General features: G+C 36.9%; 1 protein-coding gene across 2 annotated transcripts in view; it reads left to right on the forward strand.

Annotated features, from left to right (window-relative positions):
- RSF1 (remodeling and spacing factor 1) overlaps positions 1-19,916 on the forward strand; it is a 150,265-nt gene extending 130,349 nt beyond the window's left edge. For both annotated transcript variants that reach the window (XM_061406153.1, XM_061406155.1), the window contains 6 exons: positions 88-197; positions 4,578-4,645; positions 5,278-5,485; positions 7,037-7,257; positions 9,451-9,639; positions 12,373-19,916. In XM_061406153.1, the coding sequence (XP_061262137.1) occupies positions 88-197; positions 4,578-4,645; positions 5,278-5,485; positions 7,037-7,257; positions 9,451-9,639; positions 12,373-12,941 (1,365 nt within the window). In that variant the 3' untranslated portion in view covers positions 12,942-19,916. The remainder of the gene's footprint in view (positions 1-87; positions 198-4,577; positions 4,646-5,277; positions 5,486-7,036; positions 7,258-9,450; positions 9,640-12,372) is intronic.
- The last annotated feature ends 5,822 nt before the right edge of the window (positions 19,917-25,738 follow it).

Consider the following 25,738-nt stretch of genomic DNA (forward strand, 5'->3'; position numbering starts at 1 on the left):
CTAGATGGACTTTAGAAAGCTATTAATTCCGAGGAACTTTGTTCTGTCATAATAACCTGTATATTTATTATCATATTTTTAAACCAGGAGCCAGATTTTTCGGAAGATCATGAAGAAAAGAAAAAAGATTCAAAAAAATCCAAAGCAAACTTGCTTGAAAGGAGGTCGACAAGAACACGGAAATGTATAAGTTACAGGTATGAAATCTGTGGAAATGAAAGCGTGAAAACTGTTTTTAAAACAACCTTGATTTTACCATTACAGTGATCATTAGAAGTTGTATATATATTTCTTATTCACTGTCTTTAGAATCAGAATTTTAGAGCAGCCAACATCATCTTTTTCAAATGTACATTTGTTCATGCTGTCCTCTTCTGTTTAACATACTCTGCCCAATTTCTCTAGCTCTGGGGATGAGGACTGACGCCTTTAACGAGGCCCAGAGGCACTGCACAGTCTGCCCTGCTCTTGGCCTTTCAGCTCCACCTCATCCACATTTTTCCCTTTCTCTCAAGTTAGCCACATTGTCTTCTTTCAGTCCCTTTGTGCAGACTGATTACTCTGCCTTGAAATTCCCTTCTATTTTTTTAACCTTGTTAAATAACAACCTTCTCTTAATCAAATCCCTCTATTATATGCCCTTATAGCAACCAGGTCTTCTCCTTGAGAGTACTTCTGTAGTTGTAACAATTGTGATTTTTATTTTTTGATTAATATTGCTCTCCTACACTACACTGTTAACATGAAGGGAAGTACCATGTCCGTGTTATGCATCCCTCTGTTTTTACAGCTAGCATAGTGCTCCATTGGTGCCCATTGAAAGACTCAGTTAATGCAATCTGGTTTACCATCTGCCTTCAGAAATACACCACAGAGAGACTTTTCCATGGTCACTCTGTTAGCAGCTAAACCTGGACTAAAATCTTATCTTCTAATTGTTTGTTCATCTAGTGTTCTCTCCATTAAACCACCCTGTCTCACTCAAATAATACATAACTGATATTTTAATTATTTTAGACCATTGTTACACAACAACAAAAGTCTTTTAACTTGAATAACTTGAGATAAGAAGCAAAATTGACTTTATAGAACTTTGAGCTTGCTTCCTGTTTATAAACTTTCGTCAGTGATCATGAAAGAACTCCCCTTGTGTAGTTTCTGTTGTTACTGTTAAAACTTATAAAATGCATTAGATCAGTAAGAGTAAAATCCTTAATGGTTATGGGAATGGTGTCTGTCTTATTCTTTTTAAAAAAAGAAAGACTTTGAAAAAGAAAAGGTACCTTTTTTTAAAATAAAATTATTATAATTAGTGAAGTCAAAACCTAATGGAAAGTTCAAGTGTTAAAGTCACTTCTACTACAACACAACCAATACATTCCTAAAAATTGCCATTGTTTCAGAATCTCACAATAAAAGCCATAGAGATTATGGAAAATATGGTGTTAGAAGCAAACAAAAATTTCATTAGTGACACATTAAAAAATATTTATAAAAATGGCAGTACCATTGGACACATGTTAAATGCTTAAGAGATAACATAAATACTACAATAAACAATGACATTTTATGTTGAAAAAGCCCTGAAGCTTGTCTGCAGAAGTGATTGTGAGGAGAGTTGCAGTTTGTAATATATCGTATAGTGGCATGAAGGGTTTTTAAAATCAGCCAGAAAGTTGTAATACTAGGTGTGGATGGTTGTAGCTTATAGCACACGTGACGTGTTTGTTTTGTGTATTCCTATGCAGCTGGTGCAGTTTTCTGTATTTACCTAGTGTTTCTCGTGAAGAAAATTATGTATAAGCTAGTATGAAATACATGTTATGTTTGAAGTATTTCCTAATATATCAGTCATGTTGGAACAAATTTACATAATCAGAATAAGCATTGTAGGAGAACTATATTGTCCATCTGAATGCAGAATCCCAAAGAATAGCAAGGGGAGATAAGAAAGCCTTCCTCAGTGATCAGTGCAAAGAAATAGAAGCAGTACAATGGGAAAGACTAGAGATCTCTTCAAGAAAACTAGAGATCTCTTCAAGAAAACTAGAGATACCAAGGGAACATTTCATGCAAAGATGGCCACAATAAAGGACAGAAACAGTCTGGACCTAACAGAAGCAAAAGATATTAAGAAAAGGTGGCAAGAATACACAAAAGAACTGAAAAAGATCTACCTTTTTTAAATCCAGCTTGAACATCTGCAAGTTCACGGTTCACTTACTGTTGAAGCCTGGCTCGGAGAATTTTGAGCATTACTTTGCTAGTGTGTGAGATGAGTGCAGTTGTGCAGTAGTTTGAACATTCTTTGGCATTGGCCTTCTTTGGGATTGGAATGAAAACTGACCTTTTCCAGTCCTGTGGCCACTACTGACTTTTCCAAATTTGCTGACATATTGAGTGCAGCACTTTCACAGCATCATCTTTTAGGATTTGAAATAGCTCAACTGGAATTCCATCACCTCCACTAGCTTTGTTTGTAATGATGCTTCCTAAGGCCCACTTGACTTTGCATTCCAGGATGTCTGGCTCTAGGTAAGTGATCATACCATTGTGGTTATCTGGGTCGTGAAGATCTTTTTTGTTCTGTGTATTCTTGCCACCTCTTCTTAATAGAGGAGTTTATTAAGGGATAGAGTTTAGATGACATTTAAATGAAGAGTAAGGCTCAAAGCAAAAGCAGACTGCATGGTTGACACAGGGTCCTCTTTCCTTGAAAACGATGAAGATAAAGTAAAGTGTAGGGTGTTGTGTCCAACAGCTTATGCAAACTGAGTCTGAAATGTAAATCAAAACTTTTTATTTGTGTTAAAAGTGACTTAGATCCTCTGGTCGAGGGTGGGAGTTTCTTGCTTATTGATACAATTTCCTTTGTTCAAAGATTCTGATACTCTCTGAATTTAGAAAACACAGTATCTCAATAAGAAGGTAGTAGTGGCTCAAAGAAATAGATTGTTGGGGACACAGTTTTGAGGGCATTAACTGTGGCCCCCTTTGCCTGGCAAAGTAATAAAAATTTTCTACTTCAAAAAAAGAAGAAGAGGAACTGGATTATTATGACATTTTACAGCTGCATCATGTCCTTGGGAAAATTCCCGTTTTTCCATTAACTTTGCATCTGGCTTGATCTGTATCTCTTCTTCTAGCCTCCTGAATAGATGGACAGACTTTTTTTCTTTCTCAGAATTCCTCTTAAGGAAAAGCTCAGTTACATCTACAAGGATGTTTTTCATAGCATTATATGAAAAGATTGGAGGTAAAGTGCTGCATTTAAAAGTATTTTGTAGAAGAAGAGTTCTTAGCCTGAAATTTGTGATTCCTCTGAAATATGTAAAATTTTATGTTTCTCTAAGTATATATATATATTTCCCTAGAAAGGAAGTCTGTAGCTGTAATGAATGTCTCAACTCCAGAGGGCAAAGTATTTGCTTATTAGTCTTATGTGTGTTGTTAATCACTGGATAACTTTAATCCAATGCTATCTGGTTTACTGTGGTTATGGGTTCTCTTTCTTGTTATGTGGTATGGAAATCAGTAGCCATATATCACTGTTGAGCACTTGAAATATGGCTAGTGAGGAACAGCATTTTTTATTTTAATAAATATGGATAGCCACATGAGCCTAGTAATTACTATGCTTAGCCCAGTCTTCATTAAGTTCCTCTATCTTTTTTTAATATAAATTTATTTATTTTAATTGGAGGTTAATTACTTTATAGTATTTTCCATACATCAGCATGAATCTGCCACAGGTATACATCACCTCAGTTCTAAAGTGAAAGGAGCTTTGTATGTGAAAAAAATCTCAGGAATCATCTAGTCTTGTATTTTTTTTCTTTAGGTGAAAGAAAAAGCTCTTTTGAGAAAGAGTACATTGACCTAGTTTTAAAATTTTGACTATCTGTATAAGAATTTCAGTAATAATGATAATATAGTATTTAAGAGCAACAATAATATATTCCTCACACTTAGTATTATTTCTGGAATACTAAGTTTGTTCAGTTTACTCTGTCATATGATTTGTATAATTGGGGTAGCAAACTATGACCTGTGGGCCAGTCCAGCTCATTACTGGTTTGTGTATACCACATGGCCTAGGAGTGGCTTTTTTATATTTATAAATGGCTGAGAAAAGAAAACAGAAGGAGAAAAGTATTTGAAAATCACGTGAAATTCATATCACAGTGTCTAAAAAATAAAGTTTATTGGAACACTAGTTACATTCATTCACTTTTTGTCTGTGGCTGATTTTGCACTACAGTGGCAGAGTTGAGTAGTTACAACAAATACTGTATAGTCTACAAAGCCTAGGATGTTTACTATCTGGCTGTTTAAAAAATACTTGTTGATGTTTGGTATAGATACTCTTTAAAAGTAAAATAACAACAACTTAGATACTGGTTTCTATTGTACCAAAGAAATTAAAGTTAACAGGAGTATGGGATGATCTAATCCAAGTTCCACAGCCCTAAAGTACCAGAGAACAGTTTCATATTCTGGCCTTTTTTATTTTAGAGGCAATTTTTCTAGTCCGTATGTCAGGACAGGCTATAATGTGATTGTTGTATGTATTTTAGATTTGATGAGTTTGACGAAGCAATTGATGAAGCTATAGAAGATGATATCAAAGAGGCTGATGGAGGAGGTACATGTTTATCATTCTCTTTTCTTCATCTCACTTGGCCAGTACATTAATTAAAATGCCCTGATTAAAGAGCAGTAAGCAAGCATATTTTCTCATTCTCCTCAGTGTGTATCACGATCACTACTGATGTTGACTGTAATTGAAAATAACCCGTGGACATGGGGCCAGTGTGTAGACTCAGAGCTTACTAATTGTTTTAAAAGTGTGCTGTGCTTAGTTGCTCAGTCATGTCCAATTCTTTGCGAACCCATGGACTGTAGCCCACCAGGTTCCTCTGTCCATAGGATTTCCCAGGCAAGAATACTGGAGTGGGTTGCCACGTCCTTCTCTAAATCTTCCTGACTCAGGAAGCAAACCCGCATCTCCTGCAGTGGCAAGAAAATTCTTTGCCAGTGAGCCACCTGGAAAGCTCCATTTAATACGATAAACAAATGTAAAACTTTCTTGAAAACTCTGTCAGTTAAAGCTGTGAGAAAATTGCATAGCTCTAGGAAGAAAATAAATAAATAAATGAAAAAGCTGCTAAGGACAATCTGTAGATGTTAAAGGGAAACTTTTAATAAACATAGAGTTGTCTTTATCTCTCCCTCCCTCTCTTCCCCTCAACCCTACATCCTTGCCCCTGGACTCAGGAGTTGGCCGAGGAAAAGATATCTCCACCATCACAGGCCACCGTGGAAAAGACATCTCTACTATTTTGGATGAAGAAAGAAAAGAAAATAAACGACCCCAGAGGGCAGCTGCTGCTCGCCGGAAGAAACGCCGGCGACTGAATGATCTGGACAGTGACAGCAACCTGGATGAAGAGGAGAGCGAGGATGAATTCAAGATCAGTGATGGGTGCGTGGTCTGTTGGTAGATCCCATTTCCTAGGTTGAGGCTTGAACAGGGCTTCCAACCAAACTTGGTCCTGATGGGGCTTTTGTTCTGCATGTAGACGGTCTGTTTTCAGGGTACTTAAAACAGATTCAACGATGCTGATTTTGGCTCTTTCTAGATTAAAACGAAGTTTTATGGGTGCTTGGGGTTACAAGGAGTCAGACACAACTGAGCGGCTGAACGACAATAATTATTTATTTTTTGACCAAGCCATGCACCATGTGGGATCTTAGTTCCGTGACCAAGGATTGAACCCATGCACCTTGCATTGGTTCCCAGTCAAATGTGAGAAATGGGCAGGTATAAGTAATTAGAAACTATTTTCTGGTGACCTATAGGGGTTTGGGTTGGGACATGTAATTCTATGCTGAATTACAGTATAGAAGCTTTCTTCTGTACTGTCAGGAAGCCTCTCTACAGAGCAGATATACGGAAGGAATGCCACAGAGTTTCTCCTCTCAGATTGTTAGTGGAGGAAACAAACATATAAACTACAGAAAAGTCCTTCTGCATGTTTGCTACTAAAACATAAGGCAGGGTACAGAAGAGGGCCATATCAATCCAGGGAGGTCAAGGAAGGCCTCAGAGTGGAAATAAAGCTCTATCTGAAATGTAAAGAATGAATTGGGCAGACTGATGAATTTGGGATTAGAAGCAGTATAAAGAAAAAAGTATTCTAAGCAAAGAAATCCTGTCCAGGGCAGCCAGGCATAAAATGTCACAGAATATTTAGGAAACTCCTGGTTTGTCAGGATAAAAAGAATTAAGGTAGCATCAGAGATTGCCCTGCTGGAGATGTAGCCAAGGCATAAAAAGGAACCAGATGATGGAGTTTTGTGTTTGTCCTGCATAAGAATGATGGAAACCCACTGAAGAGTTTTAAATACCAGACTAATATGAGGTTTATGTTTCAGAAAGATTCATCCTGGAATTCATTGGTAGGATTTATTGAGGTAAAATGAGCATAGATTAAAGAGATTTTGGGGAATTGCTGTAGTAGTTTTGATGGGATATGAGACCCTGAGCTGAGAAAAGATATCAGGTTTGAGATATCTTTATGAAGTAGACTCAGGAGGAATTAGTCATTGATATGAGAAATGAACAGGGAGAAAGAAATTGGGATAAATTCCAAGTTTCTGCCTTGAATTACTGGATGGGTGATAGTACCAAATACCAGGCTAGGGAACAGAAGAAAGGAGTAGCCTAGGAAATAATGAGTTCATTTTTGGACATGTTGAATTTGAGGCACATGGGGGACTTCCCAAGAGGCAAAAGCAATTTATGTACAAAAATGAGCATCAATTGATCTTCATAACTCCTTCTTAAAAAAAAAAATGGGTGCAAAACAGCTCTTCATTCTATAAACAGGGAAATTGATCCAATGACCTAGAGATTTCCATTAAACACTGCTTAATAATTTCAGTGGACTTGTTAGAATTTGAACTCAGAACTCCAAAATGGGTTCATGGTTATAAGTGTACCATCATAATTCATCCGGTTTCTCTTGGATAGATCTCAGGATGAATTTGTTGTATCTGATGAGAACCCAGATGAGAGTGAAGAAGACCCACCATCTAATGATGACAGCGACACTGATTTCTGTAGCCGAAGACTAAGGCGACACCCCTCCCGGCCTATGAGGCAAAGCAGGCGTTTGCGGAGAAAGACCCCAAAGAGAAAGTGCTCTGACGATGATGAGGAGGAAGAGTCTGAGGAGAACAGCAGAGACTCTGGTAAAGATAATTCGTATCCACAGCTCACTAAGGAAATTCTTGTAACTTCTGGAATTAAAATCTTTTAAAATAAAATTCTGTTCAGTTGTAATATAAACTGTCTGATGAAACTTTGTGTTCTATTCTTACAACTCACCACTGATTAAATCTTTCACATAAAGCAGGTCTGAGAAGACAGATACGGACGGATGTGTTAACTTCATGCCAAACTCGTTTACAGTCGTGATGAATCCTTTTGGTGCCGTGTGTTTCCATGCCTAGACTTCACCTCCAGAGTGTTTCTTGGGAATTGTTTTTATTTTATTTTTTGGGGGAATCGTTTTTAATAATCTGAGAACATTTTTCCTCAGATGTCTAGCTGTTAGAGAAAGATCACTAATTATCTCTAACATTTAGATCATAATCAGTAATTTATTAGTTTTTATAAGTTATCAGTGTTATTTATATCTATGCACATCCCTATTAATTAAAGAGAGGCACGGCAGCTAAAACGACAGATAAGATGCTCCATGGGATTGGCAGATAGGTAGCTGTCGTCTTACTTAGGAAATGCTACAGACAGGAGTATTATATCCCAACTCGGGCCAGGTTGTGGAGTTTTTTGTTTTATCTTTTTTTCTAAACCTTTTGAGTAAGTGGAGACATCAGGCCCCTTTATCAGTGATTATTTGCTGAAAACAAGAACATTTTCTTATATAACCATAGTATAATATCAAAGTAGGGAATTTTTATATTGATAAAATACCATTAACTTATCAATAGTACACATTCAGATATCATCAGGTGCCCCAATATTGTCCTTTATGTAAACGTTTTTTTCCTGGTTGAGGGTCCAGTTCAGGATTACGTTATGCATTTATTCATGTCTCCTTGGTCTTCTTTTATCTGTAATATTCCTGAAATGTTGTCTTTGTTGACCACAACATTTTTTAAGAATACACACTAGTTATTTTGTAAAATATAACTCATTTGGTTTTATGTTTCCTTGTGATTAGATTCTCGTTATACATTTTTGGCCAGAATATCACATAATTAATGTATGCCCTCCAAGTCTTTGTTATTTTCCCTTTGTAATTAATAAGTAATCCATACAAGATATTTTGAGGCTGTAAATAACCTTGTTCTTATCAGATGTTGTATCCACTAGTTTTAGCATTTGTTGATGATTTTCTAACTCCTTCCTTCCTATTTATTACTTGCTATTCTATAAGAAAGAGCTTTCTGTTCTGCCCTGTATATTTATTTCTTTGATATCAGTATGGATTTAATGGATTCTTATTTTGGTCTTATTACCATCACTATTTTGACTCAGTTTGTCCTAGATTTGGCCTCTGGGGACCCCTTTAAGCTGTTGGCTAGCAGTTTTTAAGTATTTGAAATCCATTAGAGAACAAAGCTAGATGTGATGATTCAGTGAAATGTGTTAGCTTTCCTGAAAACTACTCTGACATAATGCCATATCCTGATTTTGGTGTATTGATCAGAGATGACGTGACAAGAAGAGTGCTATTTAGCAGTGCTTTGAGAGTTAAAGTAGCTCTTTGAGTTGTGTTCAGCAGATTTTAATTCTGCATGGGTAAAAGCCAAACGTATAACCCCAGTTCTGTACTTGAAACAAGCTCATCAGTTTTCTGTGGTTAGAGAGTTTAACCTCTGCAGTGCATTGTAATGCTATGAATGTAGCCATACAGCTGTATTCATAGGAACAGCAGGTTATCATGAGGCAGAACAGTACCCATTCACCAAGAAGAACAGTTGTGGCAGCCATGCAGCTGACTGGGTAGCTCTAGGTTGTATGAGATAAGGTTTATGAAAACCTTTTTTTTGGCTGTGCCACGGGATCTTAGTTCCCCCACCAAAGATTGAACGCAGGCCCTTGGCAGTGAGAGCACAGAGCCACTGGACTGCCAAGGGAATTCCCAATAAAACATTTTTTAACCTTGAGGTTGACTGCTAGTAGGATACATTTGTGAGCTTCGGCATTAAAACTCCCCTGAGATGTACTCATATTATTAAGAAGAAAATTAGAGATTTATAAAAGTTACTCTTCATTTAAAAGTTATGACTGAACTCTGTGTAATAGCTTTATATTTTTATAAGCTAAACTAACATTTCTGTTTGGTGGAATTGAAAATTAAAATTTGTACTTGACTTCTTTTTCCTTTCTACCCACCCCCTTTTTTTTTAAAACAGAAAGTGACTTTAGTGATGACTTTAGCGATGATTTTGTAGAAACTCGGCGAAGAAGGTCTAGAAGGAACCAGAAGAGACAAATTAACTACAAGGAAGATTCAGAAAGTGATGGCTCCCAGAAGAGTTTACGACGTGGTAAAGAAATCAGACGAGTTCACAAGCGTAGGCTCTCTAGCTCAGATAGTGAAGGTAAGGAATAGCTCTCCAGTTTACGGACATTTGGGCAAGGCAGTAGTACAAATTATAAAGTGAACTCACGATTATGATTCTGTACCATTTCTTAGAAATTTAATATAGCCCATAGTATCTTTGAGATAAAACCCATTATTTTGTGCCTGGTTAGCTTGTAGTTTAAATAACTGATGCTTGATAAGATAATAATTTTTAAGTTCTTAATTGTAATAATTAAATTCTTCATTGAAACTAGAAGAGTTTTAGAAAATTGTGATCTGTTAACAAGATTTCTTTTGCTTGTTGATAATTTATGGCCCTCATTTTGAAATAACCTCCTGTGCCCTGAATAGCTGAACAGTTGCAAGTCAAGAGTGCCTACTGTCTCTCTTCACTTTGACAGTGACCTTTAGTCAGTAAACTTTTATTTCTTAATAGCTTTAGCTGTGCACGATACCAGAATTACAAGTTCTAAAATATGAATTTGTCATGTCCATTTAGTCTTTGTAGTTTATTCTAGAGTTCTTCTCATTTTAAATGATTCTAACCTTCACCTTCCCCTATTTCTTTTTTATATATTTAATTCTCCATTGTTTATGATCTGTATTGAAGATTATTTGCTTTCATAGATCCTTGTCAATTAAGTTTGAGCCCAGGCCAGGACAGTAAGGGAAAAAAATGTTTGGGTATGGGAGACTAAAGAAGGGAGGTAAACATCTGGGTGAATGTGTATCTCTTCTTGTGTCATTAAAGAGAAATATAAATTCATTAATTCAGCTATTAAAAACAAATACTTAATGAACTATCACTGTCCTAGGCACTGGGAATAGAACAGTGAAAAGAATAACCAAAATATAGCTTCCTCATGTAAGTCTTATTTTTGTTGGGGGAAGAGAGACAATAAATAACCATGACAAATAAATAGATATATTAGGTGTAGATAAGTGCTGTGGAGAAAAGTAGAAAGGGAAGGTTGGGAGAGTAGTTGGAATTTCAGATAGAGTACCAAGGGAATGCCTCCCTCAGAAGTCAGCATTTGAGTAAAGACCTAAAAAAAAGAGTTGATTCCCACCTGTGGTGAGTGGGGACTATTACCCAAAGGTGGGGTCTGGGTGCTCACCACACAAAAGCCAATAAATAGGCCAGGTTGGTGGAAAGGAAAGTTTGCTTTATTTTAGATGCCAGGCACTGGTGAGAGGTGGAAGGAGTTGGTGAGGGATGGGAAGGGTGGACATCTGTTCAAAGGCTGACTCCCCTCCTGACAAGCAGGGCATGAGAGCTTTTATAGGCTGAGGGAAGGGGCTGCATGCAGAAGCAGCACAGTCAACTCAAATTGGTCATCAGTCGTCTGACCAGCATCCTCTTGGTTGTTTTAGGTACAGTTAATCTTTAGTTCTAGGGTTGGTTTATTCCTGTTTCTTTGAAGCCATTCTTGGGATTGTAGCAGCTCATGTCACAACTAGTCTGGTCATCATGTAGTTAACTTCTTCACCTGGGGTTTCAGTATCTGTAAGACAGCTCACAGGATGAGGCTCAGAATGTTATCTGTAGCCCTTGAGAAGTAACTAAAGGTCCTTGACTATGCTTAATGACTACTTTATTATTATTTGATCTCCTTTGACTGTTTTTCTTTGTTTCTGCATTTTCTCATTTCTCTGATAAAACTTATTCTTTGACTAAAGTTTTCCACAGAATTTAGTCTGTGGAAACACAAGCAGAAGACAAGGGGGGCAAGGACCATAGAGTCTTGCTCCGTTTAGTACCATTTTGGATAGTTAGATAATGCAGTAGACCATTGTATAGACTTTGGACTTTATTATGTGTGAAATGAGAAATAATTGGAGGATTTTGCACAAAGGAGTGATATTATCTGACTTACATTTTAATATGGCATCTCTGTTATGAGTAAATTAAAGGGTATAGGAGGGAATCTAGGAGTCTGGTTCGGGGGGGTCATTAAAATAGGCCAGGTGAGAGATGATGGTGGGTGAGACTAGAGCAGTAGCAGTAAAGGGGTGAAAAGCAGTGAAATAATGAATATATTTGAATATAGCCCACAGAATTTACTGTTGGATTAGATGGGAAAAAGAAAGGAATCAAGGATGGCTGAGTGATTAGAAGAATCGAGTTGCCAGTAACTAAGATGGTAGAGACCAGAATTGTGCAAGGTTGAGGAGGAAGTGTCGGAGCTTGGTTCTGCCTGTTTAGAAATCCAAGCATAGATGTTGAATAGGCAGTTTGATACGTGAGCCTGGAATTTAGGGATTGGTTGCCTAAAACAAATGTGAGAGTCACCATCAAATGGGTGGTATGCAAAGCCATGAGACCAGGTGAGATCAAGTATAGATAAAAAGAAAACATTTAAGGGCTACCAAGGACATTTAATAACATGGAAAGAGAGTGCTGTACTTCAGATGCAGTGCTTAGTTTTAATTTTTTCTTTTCGGTATGTTTACACAATTCTCTAATTTGAGGGTTAGTGGGAAGGAGTTTCTTAGTTTGTGACCAACCTGTCTTTATTTAATTAAGGATTTTGCCCTTTCCTAAAACCATAAAGTATACTGTGAATCATATTGGGCATTGCTGTGAGAATGAGAAGAGAGAGAAATGAGGCCAGTTATTGAAGGGAAATATTTATGTACAAGCAAGTCTGAAAGTAGGACATGGGATGAACATGGGAGGAAGAAGAGGATTACTTATATCTATTAATGGTTAACTGTGCCAATGGCTTAAATGTGCTGTTTATTCTAGAGAGCTATATGTCCAAGAACTCTGAAGATGATGAGCTAGCTAAAGAATCAAAGCGGTCAGTTCGAAAACGGGGTCGAAGCACAGATGAGTATTCCGAAGCAGATGAGGAGGAAGAAGAAGGTAAACCATCCCGAAAACGGCTACACCGGATCGAGACAGATGAAGAGGAGAGTTGTGACAATGCTCATGGAGATGCAGATCAACCTGCCCATGACCGCCAGCCCAGGGTCCTGCCCTCAGAACAAGACAGCACCAAAAAGCCCTATCGGATAGACAGTGACGAGGAAGAGGACTTTGAAAATGTAGGCAAGGTGGGGAGCCCATTGGACTATAGCTTAGTGGACCTACCTTCCACCAATGGACAGAGTCCTGGCAAAGCCATTGAAAACTTGATTGGCAAGCCAGCTGAGAAGCCTCAGACCCCCAAGGACAGCAGCACAGCCAGTGCAAGCCTGGCCCCCAATGGGACAAGTGGTGGGCAGGAGGCAGGGGCCCCAGAAGAGGACGAAGATGAGCTTTTAAGAGTGACTGACCTTGTTGATTATGTCTGTAACAGTGAACAGTTATAAGACTTTTTTCCATTTTTGTGCTAATTTATTCCACGGTAGCTCTCACACCAGCGGGCCAGTTATTAAAAGCTGTTTTATTTTTCCTAGAAAACTCCACTACAGAATGACTTTTTAGAAGAAAAATTTCAACAGACCCTGAAGTCTTTCTGTGAAGTGACCAGTTTTGAACTTTAAAGATAAATAATTGCTGTAAATTCCTTTTGATTTTCTTTTTCCAAGTTCATGGTCCTTGGTAATTTCAGTCATGGGGAAAAAAAATCTTATTATAACAACAAAGATTTGTATATTTTTGACTTTATATTTCCTGAGCTCTCCTGACTTTGTGAAAAGGGTGGATAAGAATGCATTCCAAATCTGTGAGGGCCCAAAACAGAATTAGGGGTGGGAGAAAGCACTTGTGCTTTTAGCTTTTTTCATATTAAATATATATTATATTTAAACATTCATGGCATAGATGATGATTAACAGACTGTTTAAAAGTTCAAGTCCGTATTGTTGCAATTTAAGAATTGTAGATAACATCATACATAAGTCATTTTAGTAACAGCATTCATGAAATCAACTTGTTTACTATTGGAGATAACCACACTTAAAAAAGAAGAGACCGATAAAAAAATACCATCATAAAAAACTGTAACCTAAGTTTCTGTTATAGCGGAGTTTCTTGTTTTAAAAAAAAAATCATCTGAAAAGCATTTGTATAGTAAAATGTATAATGAAGCTTTGACAACCAGGTTGTGCTAATAGCAAATTTTTTTAAACAGCTTTATGCAGTGGTGATGACGTGGCCTTTAGTATGCCATCATGAGAGTTATTAGTGAAATGAGTGTGGTCTTTCTTAAGGCCTGAATGGACTGTAAACTTTGCAGATAATGTAACTCTTGTTTTCTGGCCACTTAATATTTAAATATCTGAATTATCATTTTCAAAGAAATACACCTATACATAACATACATGAAGATATGGATGCTAAGCTGACTGCAGTATTTTAGCACATTTGAAGAAGGGGAAAGGATTTTCAGGTGAATTTTAACTGGTCTATTCTTGCCCTTAGTATCTACTTCAAATTGAAGTCTACAAACAAAGCAGTTCCTTTGGGAGGTTTTTAGTTTGAATTTTAGCATGTGTGTGTGTGCGTGCGCGCGTGCGCGTGTGTGTGTGTATGTGTGTGTGTTAGAATTTCCTATCTGCCTGGATATATTAGCAGGGTTTGAATGTAGTTTTGGCCATTGGCCATTAGACTTCTATTAAAATTCATTAATAGTCACATGACCAACATAGAGTTGATTGAAAACCACCAATATACTTAATAGATATATCCATTTCAAACATCTCAACATTTTAAAGAAAGATAAGCCCTTTGTTTCAAGAAAATAGGGGTTTGTAACTAACTAAATATCTAACATGTAATTGACACTAAAATATGAACTTTGTCTTAGTTTCTGTTTCAGCTGTAAAATTTCAGGCAGAGCCATAAATAACGTTGTACAGAGTGTAGCACTTGTGATTAAACCTTGCCTGTCAAATTCTGAAACCTTCAGCCATTACTTCTGTGAATACTTTTGCCCTGGGATTGGGTTTTCTGTTTCAGTGTTGTGTCTGTTGCCGGCAATGGACACACCATATCTGCTGCTGGCCCAAGGAACTTCATGAATTTTTCTTCCCAAATTAAGCATTCTATGTGCTAGTCAGTGAATAATAAAGCACTTCTCTTTTTTATTATTAAAAAGCTGGCATTAGACTTGCATTATAAATACCTCTAGAAACTTCATACTCTTTCTTTTCCTCCCTTCACAGGTGTTGCCCTTAAATCTTATCTTTTGGCCTTGAAAGTTTATAGCTGTTGTTTTTCACTTGTTGGTTCCTGTTTGTTTGTTTTGTTTCACCTTAGTTCTGTAGTACCTGCCCATTAATATTTTTGCTTTGATTCTAGCAGTGTATATGTATCTGTATAAAAAATAAAATAATGAAAGCAGCCTAAAAATAGGATGCACCAGTAGCATGTGGTTCCAAGCAAGTTGTGATTTTTATTTTGAGACAATATTCCACCAGAAGGGAGTGAAGGACTTATATTCCCAGACAGTAAGCAGGGCTATGTAAGGAGCCACATTCACTTACCAGGCCTGCTTTCTGGCTAGGTTTGTCCCATTTATTTGAGAGTCAGTTAAGAATGTGAGCCTTTTAACTACATAAAACAGGAGGCAATAGAAGGATTCCTATTAATGCATGGTAAGTGGTTAGAACGTGCAGGTGGCCTATCCTGCCCCCCGTCTTCTGCTACCATTTTAGTCCTGCAACGGGGTAAAGCCACTACGGTGTAGAAAATCCCTCTCTCTACCTCCGGACACACGAGCTTCTGCTTCAACCTATTCTCTTCAGTTAAGCAAATGACAAGAAGTGTTAAATGGGTAGATTATTTATTTTACAGGATGCCTAATGTGAAATAAGTTCTTTTTACCCTTCTGCCATAGAGAGCAAAAGGTTAATTTTTATCTTCGTAAAGACTGAGTATTCCATTTAGCAAATGTCTCACTGACATGGGTTATGATGCCACTTTTGCTGCCTGTTATTTACCAAACTTGAATTAAGTGTTTGTGAACTCAATAGTGAGTGTTTCCTTTTGAATTTCCTTTACATTCTGATTAAACCAGTTAACTTTGCTTCATCTACAAAGAGTACAATCCAAGTACCTGATAGTCACAAATTATCATGCAGATAGGTTAATTATGGCTGATGAAATGTTGAACAGTTCACAAACAATTCTGCTGCTTGGTGTTTAGATTCAGTCCCTCAAAGAGTCTTGTGTTTGCTGAAATACCAACTCTGAACATGTTTTGAAGAAGTTAAAAAAAAAACAATATAGGAAAAAGAGAATGTTCTATATCCAAAGACATAATTCAGTCATTAGGAACGGTCCTAATTCAGACATTAGGACTGCTGTACAGGAAAGCAGCAATTCATCTAGAGTTTAGAACATCTTGGATTCTTGTAGTTAGAGTACTGACCATGGATCTAGGCTCTCAGTAGCTGCTGTGTAATAATAGAACCCTTTAATACTCTAAAACCCCTTTTTGGAAGTATAAATCAGACTCCCAATATCAAACTCCACTATAGCAAATGTATTAAGGAGAGATGTAGTTTAGTACTCACAATATTTAGTTTGGTTTCTGTAAAGGTTTGAAAACTAGCCAAATTTTCACAAAGCAGAAACTTTGAATTAAAATTTATGAAAACTCAGACTGAAAATAATATGTTTTTTTGTAGACATGTGCTGATGAAATAGTGTTTCGTGTAAACATTTTCTATTGTTGGCACAGTACTAGAGAATGATGGCAGAGATATTTTCAAGAATATACCTGATTTATTAAGGATGGATTTCCTTGGCACATCTTTTTCCAGTTGGTCAAAGGCTACAGATTCCAAGAATAAAAAGGAGTTTCATTTAGAATAAATTCATGTGTGATTTTTTTCAAAATGACCTACCAAAGAATCAAGGACTTCAAATGCAAAAGAAGTTGTTGGTAAAAAGATTTTTAAACAAATTAACAGGACATTACAAACTCCAGTTTTTACTTTTCGATTGATGGAACCCATCCCATGATACACAAAGAACATATATAAAGAAAAATGTAGGCCTGCTTAGAGTTTAAAAAGAGGGGAAATGTTAGCTATTTTTAAGTGGGGTTGATGGAATTTTCTCCGTCACAAAGAATTCCTTTTTAGCCTATGTGTGTGGGGATACGAGGTGTTAGCCATTCTCTAGTCCTACTGTATAATTGATTGAATCTACAGGTTTAATATTCAGAAAAAGTTGTGAACTCTGCCCTTCACCAACAGTGAACAAGGTCCCTGATTCATGGCATTGCCTCACAGATACAGGACAAGTATTCAAAAATCCAGATCTTTTAAAAATGGAATGAACATATATATGTATGTATATATATATATAAATTAATATGTATATACATATCTTAGATGTTAGAAGAAATAAAAACGCTTTGAAGTTATTTGACACAAGAAAAAAGACATAATTGTAACTGATGTGAGATTATGATCATAATTTAATTACAGAAAACCTAGAGAAAAATAGTGAAGTTCCTCTTCTTGGTTTAACATCCTGGTTCTCCCAAGAAGCAAGAATGCCAAGACTGCATACCTTCTGTATCTACTTAGTCCTCTGTTTAATATCTGTTATTAAACCTCCTTAGAATAAAATCCATTCCTATTTTATCCACCATTCCCAGTGTGTACCTATAATCCTACTTTGGAAGTGGCAAGCTAACTGCTGATTTACTTCATTGTTTTATACCAATCCTGAAAGACAAGAACTTTTATTATCAATGTATTTAAACTGAGTTGTTATATGTATAATTAATAATTTGTCTTCAAAATATTTCAAATTATCATTAACACTTTTTTGAGTGCCAAGAATTGCTAAGTAACTATGTAACATATATGAAGATAGTCATCCCCCAGCAATCAAGCAGTCATTGTAAGCCAAAATGTAGTGTACTTGGTATGTAACTACTCCAGACAGTACACTCAACACTTAAAATTTCATGTAAACCCTCTCAGAAATTGATTAGAATACGATTTCCATTAGTGAATTTTTTTTCATTTTGCTCTCGTCAATTTTTTTTTTCATTTTATATTTATACCATTTCACTCTGGAAAATACTGAAAACCCAATTCTGGCACATTGTAGTGATTTCAGTTAGTAAAGGTTTTTATTTTAATAACTAAGATGTCTATCCTATGCATAAGTTATATCAGAGGGCATAACAATTATTAGACAAATAGAAATTAATTAATCTCCTTAGACATTGTGAATGAGAAAAAAAAAAAAAACATTTTTAAAGGAACTACATTTGTTTTTTGTTTTTTTTTTGCCAAACCGCTACAAGCTAGAAAATGCACTAAGGACTGAGTGACCTGCCTTGTTCATTTTGCCACTGGATGATGTAAGTTAAGAATGGAATTGTTAGCCCTAACTATATATTTTCTTGACTTTCATCAGTTTCTAAAGAAATCTAATTTAAGTGTTTGGGGTTTTGTTTGACGTGTATTTATTGAGTTCTGGTCTTAGACCAGGAGCTATCTGCATGTCACGTTTATTGGATGGCCAAGAACACAGTTATTGGGAGACTTAATGGCTCAAAACCTTCTGAATCATTTAACTTATTTTGTATGTTGCAAAAGAAAAAAAAAGTTTATTTTGCTTGAGAGTCACATTTTTATAACTGTACAGCTTTTAAGGGATGGGAGGTGGAAAATACCCTAAAATAGGATGTAGATTTTTACAATTGTGTTTATGCTAGAACATCTACAGGTGCATTATGTAATTAAACCTAAAATTGTTTAAAATTTTGTGCCATGGTCTTTTTCATTCTGCCCTTTAGCAGAGTTGGTGCATGTCAATACTGCTATATGGACAAGCCTGGAAATTAGGCTAATAACCTGTCTCCAAAGCTTTAAGATCATTGCATGAAAATTACACACACACACCATACTTAGACATCCATACATAGATTTAGTTTATTTTAGTGTAAATGGATTTTCAATTTTAGAACAGCTGTTACAGCTCAAATTTGGCAGTTAATGATACTTTCTTAAAGTGTGTGATTTTCGTGATGCTTAACTATGGTTTTCTCAGTGTTGATCTGGTGTTGTGTTCTATTATGAAAGTAATGTCTTGATTATGGTATCTGAATTGTAGCTTGCCCAAACCTGCTGGGGTTTTTTATACACCTTGAAAGGGTGTACCCTGTGTTGGGATGGGGGGATTGGGAGTGGAACACAGCTTTGTTTTCAATCTGTAAAAGAAGTAAAAACTAGAATTGTTCGATTTGGTTCTTGTAGACTCAATTCAGTAGACTTAATTCCACAGGAATAGTTGTCTGCTGGAGGCATGGCAGGAAGGGATATCAGATTCAAATTCAAATTCCCTTCTTTTTTGATAAATACTTTGAAATCTTATAGAGCTGCTAAGTATAGCAGTCTTTTACATGGCACATTTTTGATAAGTTATATTGACACCTCTGTTTAAACACCAGTGCTTTTTGCCATCTGATAATGTACCATTCTGATTTCTCACTTTTGTAGCACAAGTGTATTCTTGTAAAGAATTAAATTCATAACTTCTACCTAAGTTACCTTTATCTATTTCCAGTTACTGTGGGATGTCAGTTTCTTTGCTATCCTTGTCTATTCAGAAATGAAGCTTGGGAATCATGAGTTTCCAGGCAAAGAATATAAATCCCAGATAAGAATTTGTAGATGGTATATGTTAGATTCCCATTTTAAACTAATAGCTAGGATCCAGGGAGTGTTTGATCAAAATGCCTCTTGGGTTTTCAGACATGCTTATATGAAATGCTTTATTTTCCTATGCATAAAAAATATTCCTAGATACGTTCTCAGAATGCTTTATTTTGTTTCTAGGAGATGAGCGCTAAAGCAGACTCCAAGATTAACATAAAACTCTTGAGGTAATAAGGAATGTGGTATTAGCTAAACAGAAGCTGGCATGCTCTCTGCCACATAAGACATACTGCATGTGTAAGGGGGGGAAAAAACGTGAAAACTGGAAGTGTGATTCCAATAACGCACAAAGTAAATTTTGTGCATAGAAAATACGGGAATTCCTGGTAGCTTAAAGCTTCAGGGGTTAACTGCAGTGTATGAACACCTAGTGTGTTAGAATTGCAGTGCATAGTTGTTTGAATACAATATTCCTTGTAAGTGACAACCAAAATATGTTGTGGCTCGTGCCAATATTTTTGTTAATGAAATGTTCAATGTCTCACTACAGTCTGATCAGAACTCTTGGTGTTATAAAATAGGCCTAAAAGCTATTTTATGGCTACTGGCCTAATTGTGTAACTTTTTTCTTTCAAAATGTTTTATTATAATACTTCTGTCATTTCTTTCACTTAATATATGTCAATTGTCATAATAAAAAATTAAATAATTTGATGTATTTAGCATGATGTGTTTGCAAATTTAGTTTATTTTAAACTTTGTAGCACATAGAAAGCTAAGAATTTTCTGTAACTGTTGATAAAGGTTGAAAGTTTTTATCACCCCAGAATTGATGAACTGTTCTCTTACTATCTAGAAAGTAAGTTTGCAAGTGCATCAATTTTCCCCAAACAATTGTTATAGCTGTTTGCCAAGGATGTGAATTGGAGAAGGAAATGGCAACCCACTCCAGTGTTCTTGCCTGGAGAATTCCAGGGACGGTGGAGCCTGGTGGGCTGCCGTCTATGGGGTCACACAGAGTCGGACACAACTGAAGCGACTTAGCAGTAGCAGTAGGAAGCTATTCTTGATTTCTATCTTCAGCCTCTGGAGAACTGACACATTAAAGAGGCCTTGGACTTGTTTTGTGTTGCCCTGTGGAAGCACAGAACTAGACCAGAGGGCAGAAGCCATGAGGCAAAAGCTTTCCATTTATTTTTCGGAAATACTTTTTTACAGAGTTCTTTAATAACTTGGGAGCGAATTCTCACCAATAAGGGATGTTTGGGTTTAGGTTGGACTGCATTTGGCAGGAGTTTAATAGATAAACACATTTTAAAAGGGGTTAGACTTCTAAGGGGCCCTTCCAATCCTCAGTATAATTCTCATCTATAAATGTTGGATTTCATAGATTTTCCTTACTTTTGAAATACAGTAGGAGTCACAACAAACTCATTTTTTCCCCAACGAACTAGTAAAGTTAATTATTTGCAGTTCTGATATAAAATACTGATAAACTATTCTTGGATCAGAATTTCACTCAATGAAGTGAAAACTTACTTATGCTGGCAAGAAATGATCGGCTACAATGCTTCTCAGTGATTTATTTGAAATGTTCACTTAAACAGCATTGGTTAAATGGAGGTGAGGTGCTGTGTTGGAGGCCAAGGGTGACAGTGCTGTGGCAGACGAGCGAGTTCAAAGCTCTTTTCTGGAGCTGAGAGTGGGGTCCAGAACGTGACTGTCAGCCCACATCCCTTTGAGGCTATGAGACCAGAGAATATAAGAGTTCTTTTCTTTTCAAAACTGAGAATTGGTCTTCTATACTCTGATCATTTAGTAGTTGTAGAATTACAAAAAGTAATGAAAATATTCTAGTGAAACTAAATGTTGCATGAGATGAATGGTTGTGTGTCATTTTGATTCTTTAGTCACTTTGCATAAGCTCTTTAAGCTCTAAAATGGAAAAACACTGTAAGGATATGTGACTTCATATTTGTGATACTAGTTTTGCACATAAAGTCATATTCCAAAAACAAAGTTAACTAGGAGCTTACTAGTTCATGGTATAAGTCACTCCTCAGTATTCCTGTTGACCGTTTCAGAGCTACTTTATCCACACGAGCATCCATCCTTCTCTCCAGCCTCCAAGGAACAGATGTCACCTCTGTTTTTGCCATATCCCCTTTGCCTGTGTCCTTGATCTGACCCCTTCCCTGTTGCCTCCTCTGGGTCTTCTATCTCACTGATTCCTGTCTGTATTCTCTCTATATATACAAAGATCTCCCTTATGGAAAACAAGTGTCATCCTGTCTCCCATTTAATCTGCCTCTCAATTATTTCCTCCTTGACTACCAGTCTTTAAAATAAATAGATTATCAAAATGTTAAACTAGATTTGAAAACTCTCACTGAATTGTCAACAATTTCTAAGAGAAACTCTAGGACTAGTAGGCTTCTCAGGAGCATACTTGAACTCTTATCATTAGGAACAACTGTTAGAGCTGAAACTTATAATAGGAGACAGTCCTCCCTTTTCCCTGCACTTGTTTCATGTTTTTCTGTTGAAACGACCATTTTCTTTTCTCTTTGGCATTATTGCTTGCTAGTGGAATGCCAGTAACTACCATAAACTCATGCAATCAAATAGCTTTTACTCTATCATTTGGAGCCAAAACATTAGAGGAAGGACTTACTAACAATGATAGAACCCTATTTAGAACCTGTGCTATCTCTAATTTGAACCCTAAAAGTAAAAGTAGATTTTACATATTTTAAGTCTAAATTTTTTTTATGCATCGGAGAAGGAAATGGCAACCCACTCCAGTGTTCTTGCCTGGAGAATCCCAGGGACGGGGGAGCCTGGTGGGCTGCCGTCTATGGGGTCGCACAGAGTCGGACACGACTGAAGCGACTTAGCAGCAGCAGCAGCAGCAGCAGGGCTTACCATGGAGAAGGAAATGGCGACCCACACCAGTATTCTAGCTTGAAGAATCTCATGGACAGGGGAGCCTGGCGAGCCACAGTCCATGGGGTCACAAAGAGTCAGACACGACTGAAGCGGTTTAGCATGGCATGGCACGGCAGGGCTTACCCCTTTCAAAGAGAAGCAAGCTGACTCAGTTCTAGAAAATCAGAAAGTTAACTTCATGTTCAGACTGCTTGAGAAGGCAGGGCTGGAATTTTACTGAGAGATTCCACAAGCAGAAACAGATACTGCCAAAGAAGCAAGGATAAAAGGTAGGGACCCACAGCCAGAAAAGGCATATTGGAAGCAGTCTGTATGTGGGATGATTGTCCTGTCAATTTAATAATACAGATTTGCTTATGGAATGGTTTCCAAAATAAAAGTACTTGTAAATTTTATTTTAAAACCTTTCTTATTGTTATTTTAAAATTTATTTACTTTTGGCTCTGCCAGGTCCTTGTTGCTCTGCAGGCTTTTCTCTCATTGTGGCAAGTGGAGGCTAGTCTCTAGTTGCCGTGCATGAGCTTTCATTGTGGTGGCTTCTCCTGTTGTGGAGCACGGGCTCTAGGGCATGTGGGCTCATTAGTTGGGGTTCCCAGGCTCCAGAGCACAGGCTCAGTAGTTGTGGCACAGGGGCTTAAGTTGCTCTGTGGCATGTAGGATCTTCCTGGACCAGGGATTGAATCTGTATCTTCTGCATTGGCAGGCAGATTCTTTACCACTGAGCCAAAAGGGAAGCCCTCTTCTTGTTTTTTTAATTGACATATAATTCACCTGCCATAAAGTTCACCATTTTAAAGTGTACAATTCAGTGGTCTTTAGTATATTCACAAGGTTGTCATCAGCCTCCAAAATAATCCCATATTATTAGCAGTCATTCACCATCCCTTCTCCAAGTCCCTGGCAACTACTAATCTACTTTCTGTCTATAAGGATTTGCCTATTCTAGATATATGATACAAGTGGAATCATACACTGTGTGGCCTTTTGTGTCTGACTTCTATTTAGCATGTTGCATGTTTTCATCTATATTTTAGCATGAATCAGTATTTCATCCCTTTTTATAGATGAATAATATTCTACTCTGTGGATATACCACATCTTATATATCCATTAATCACTGGAAAGATATTCAGATTGTTTCCACTCTTGGGCTGTTATAAATAATAAACATTTGTGTACAAGTTTTTGTGTGGACGTATGTTTTCAAGTCTGTCACCACACAGCTAGGAATGGAATTGCCAGATCATATGGTAACTCTTTGTTTCAAGTTTTAAGAAACTGCTGAACTGTTTTACACAGCATCTACATCTTTATACATTCTGACTCCCAACACAGGAAGGTTCCAGTTGCACCACATCAGTAATACTTATTTGTCAGTCTTTGTTATAGCTATCCTAGTGGATAGGAAGTGATTTCTCATTGTGGTTTCAATTTGCATTTCCCTGATGATTAATGATTTTGAACATCTTTTCATGTGCTTAATAGCCACCTGTCTAGCTTCTTTTCAGAAACATCTACTTAAATCATTTGCCCATTTAAAAATATATTTATCTATTTTATTTATTTGGCCTCACTGGGTCTTAGTTGCCTCATGCAGGATCATGCAGGGTCTTTGGTTGCAGCAGCATGTGAACCCTTAGCTGCAGCATATGAGCTCCAGTTCCCCACTCAGGGATGGAACCTGGACCCCCTGCATTGGGAGCACAGAGTCCTAGCCACTGGGCCACAGAGAGGTCCCTCATTTGCCCTTTTTTTTTTCATTTGCCCATTTTTAAATTAGGTTATCTGTCTTTTAATTGTTGATTGTCCGACTCTTTGCGACCCCATGGACTGTATGGACTGGAGCTTGCCAGGTTCTTCTGTCCATGGGATTCTCCAGGCAAGAATACTGGAGTGGGTTTGCGTTTCCTTCTCCAGGGGATCTTCCCCACCTAGGGATATAACCTGGGTCTCCTGCATTATAGGCAGATTCTTTACCATCTGAGCCACTAGGGAAGTCCATCTTGGATACCAGACCCCTGCCAAATATATGATTTGCAAATATTTCCTCCAATTCTGCAGGTTATTTTTTTACTTTCTGGATGGTGTCCTTTGACATAAACTTTGATGACATCCAGTTTTTCTGGGTTTTTTTTGTTTGTTTGTTTTGCTTTACTTGGGCTTTAGATGTCTTACCTAAGAAACTGTTGCCTAATGCAATGTTACAAAGATCTGTGATTTATAGTTTTAAGAGTTTTTAAGTTTATCTCTTATGTTTAGATCTTTGATTCATTCTGAGTTATTTTTGTGTATGGTATGAGATAAAGATCAAAATTCATTTATTTGCATCCAGTTGTACCAGCATCATGAATTGAAAAGAATTTTATTTCCGCCACAGAATTATATTGGAATCCTTGTCAAAACTTAATAGACCAAAAATGTACAAGTTTACTTCTGGACTCTCAATTTTATTCCACTTATCTATATGTTTATCCTTGTGCCTGTATTACAGTCTTATTATAACTATGTAAAAAGTTTTGAAATCAGGAAGTGAGTCCTCTAACTTGGCTCATTTTTATTTTTTTTATTTTATTTTTTTTTACTATTCTAGGTATCTTGAATTTTCATATGAATTGAAGTTTCAGTATATCAATTTCTGTCAAAAAGCCAATTGGAATTTTGATAGGGATTACATTTAATTTGCAGATCATTTGTTTCTTAACAATAATAAGTCTTTTAATCAGTGAACATGATTAAAATAGGTGTCTTTCTTTTTGTTTTAGGCTTTAATTTTTTTCAAGAATATTTTTAGCTTTCTATGTAGTTTTCTATTGTTAAATATATTCCTGTGTATTTTATTCATTTTGATGCTACTATAAATGGAATTTTTTCTAAATTTTATTTTTAGGTTGTTCATTGGTAATGTATATAAATGTTGTTGTTGTTGTTCAGTTGCTAAGTTGTGTTGGACTCTTTGTGACCCCAGGGACCGCAGCATGCTAGGCACCCCTGTCCCCCACTGTCACACAGAGTTTGCTCAAATTCATGTCCATTGAATTGGTGATGTTATCTAACCATCTTATGCCACCCCCTTTTCCTTTTGCCTTTTATCTTTCCCAGCATCAGGGTCTTTTCCAATGAATCAGCTCTTCCCATCAGATGGCCAAAGTATTGAAACTTCAGCATCATCCTTCCAATGAATATTCAGGCTTGATTTCCTTTAGGATTTACTGGTTTGATCTCCTTGCTATCTATCTAAGGGACTCTCAAGAGTTTTCTCCAGCACCACAATTCAAAAGTTTCAATTCTTCGGTGCTCAGCCTTCTTTATGGTCCAACTCTCATATCCATACATGACTACTGGAAAAACCACAGCTTTGACTACAGCTTTTTAATATGCTGTCTGTTTGTCATAGATATCTTTCCAAGGAGCAAGCATCTTTTAATTTCATGGCTGCAGTCACCATGAGTGAAAGTTGCTCAGTTGTGTCCCACTCTTTGTGACCTGATGGATGATACAGTCCATGGCATTCTTCAGGCCCGAATACTGCAGTGGGTAGCCTTTCCCTTCTCCAGGGGATCTTCCCAACCAAGGGATCAAACCCAGGT

Source organism: Bos javanicus, chromosome 29, assembly GCF_032452875.1.
Source record: "Bos javanicus breed banteng chromosome 29, ARS-OSU_banteng_1.0, whole genome shotgun sequence".
Classification (NCBI taxonomy): domain Eukaryota; kingdom Metazoa; phylum Chordata; class Mammalia; order Artiodactyla; family Bovidae; genus Bos; species Bos javanicus.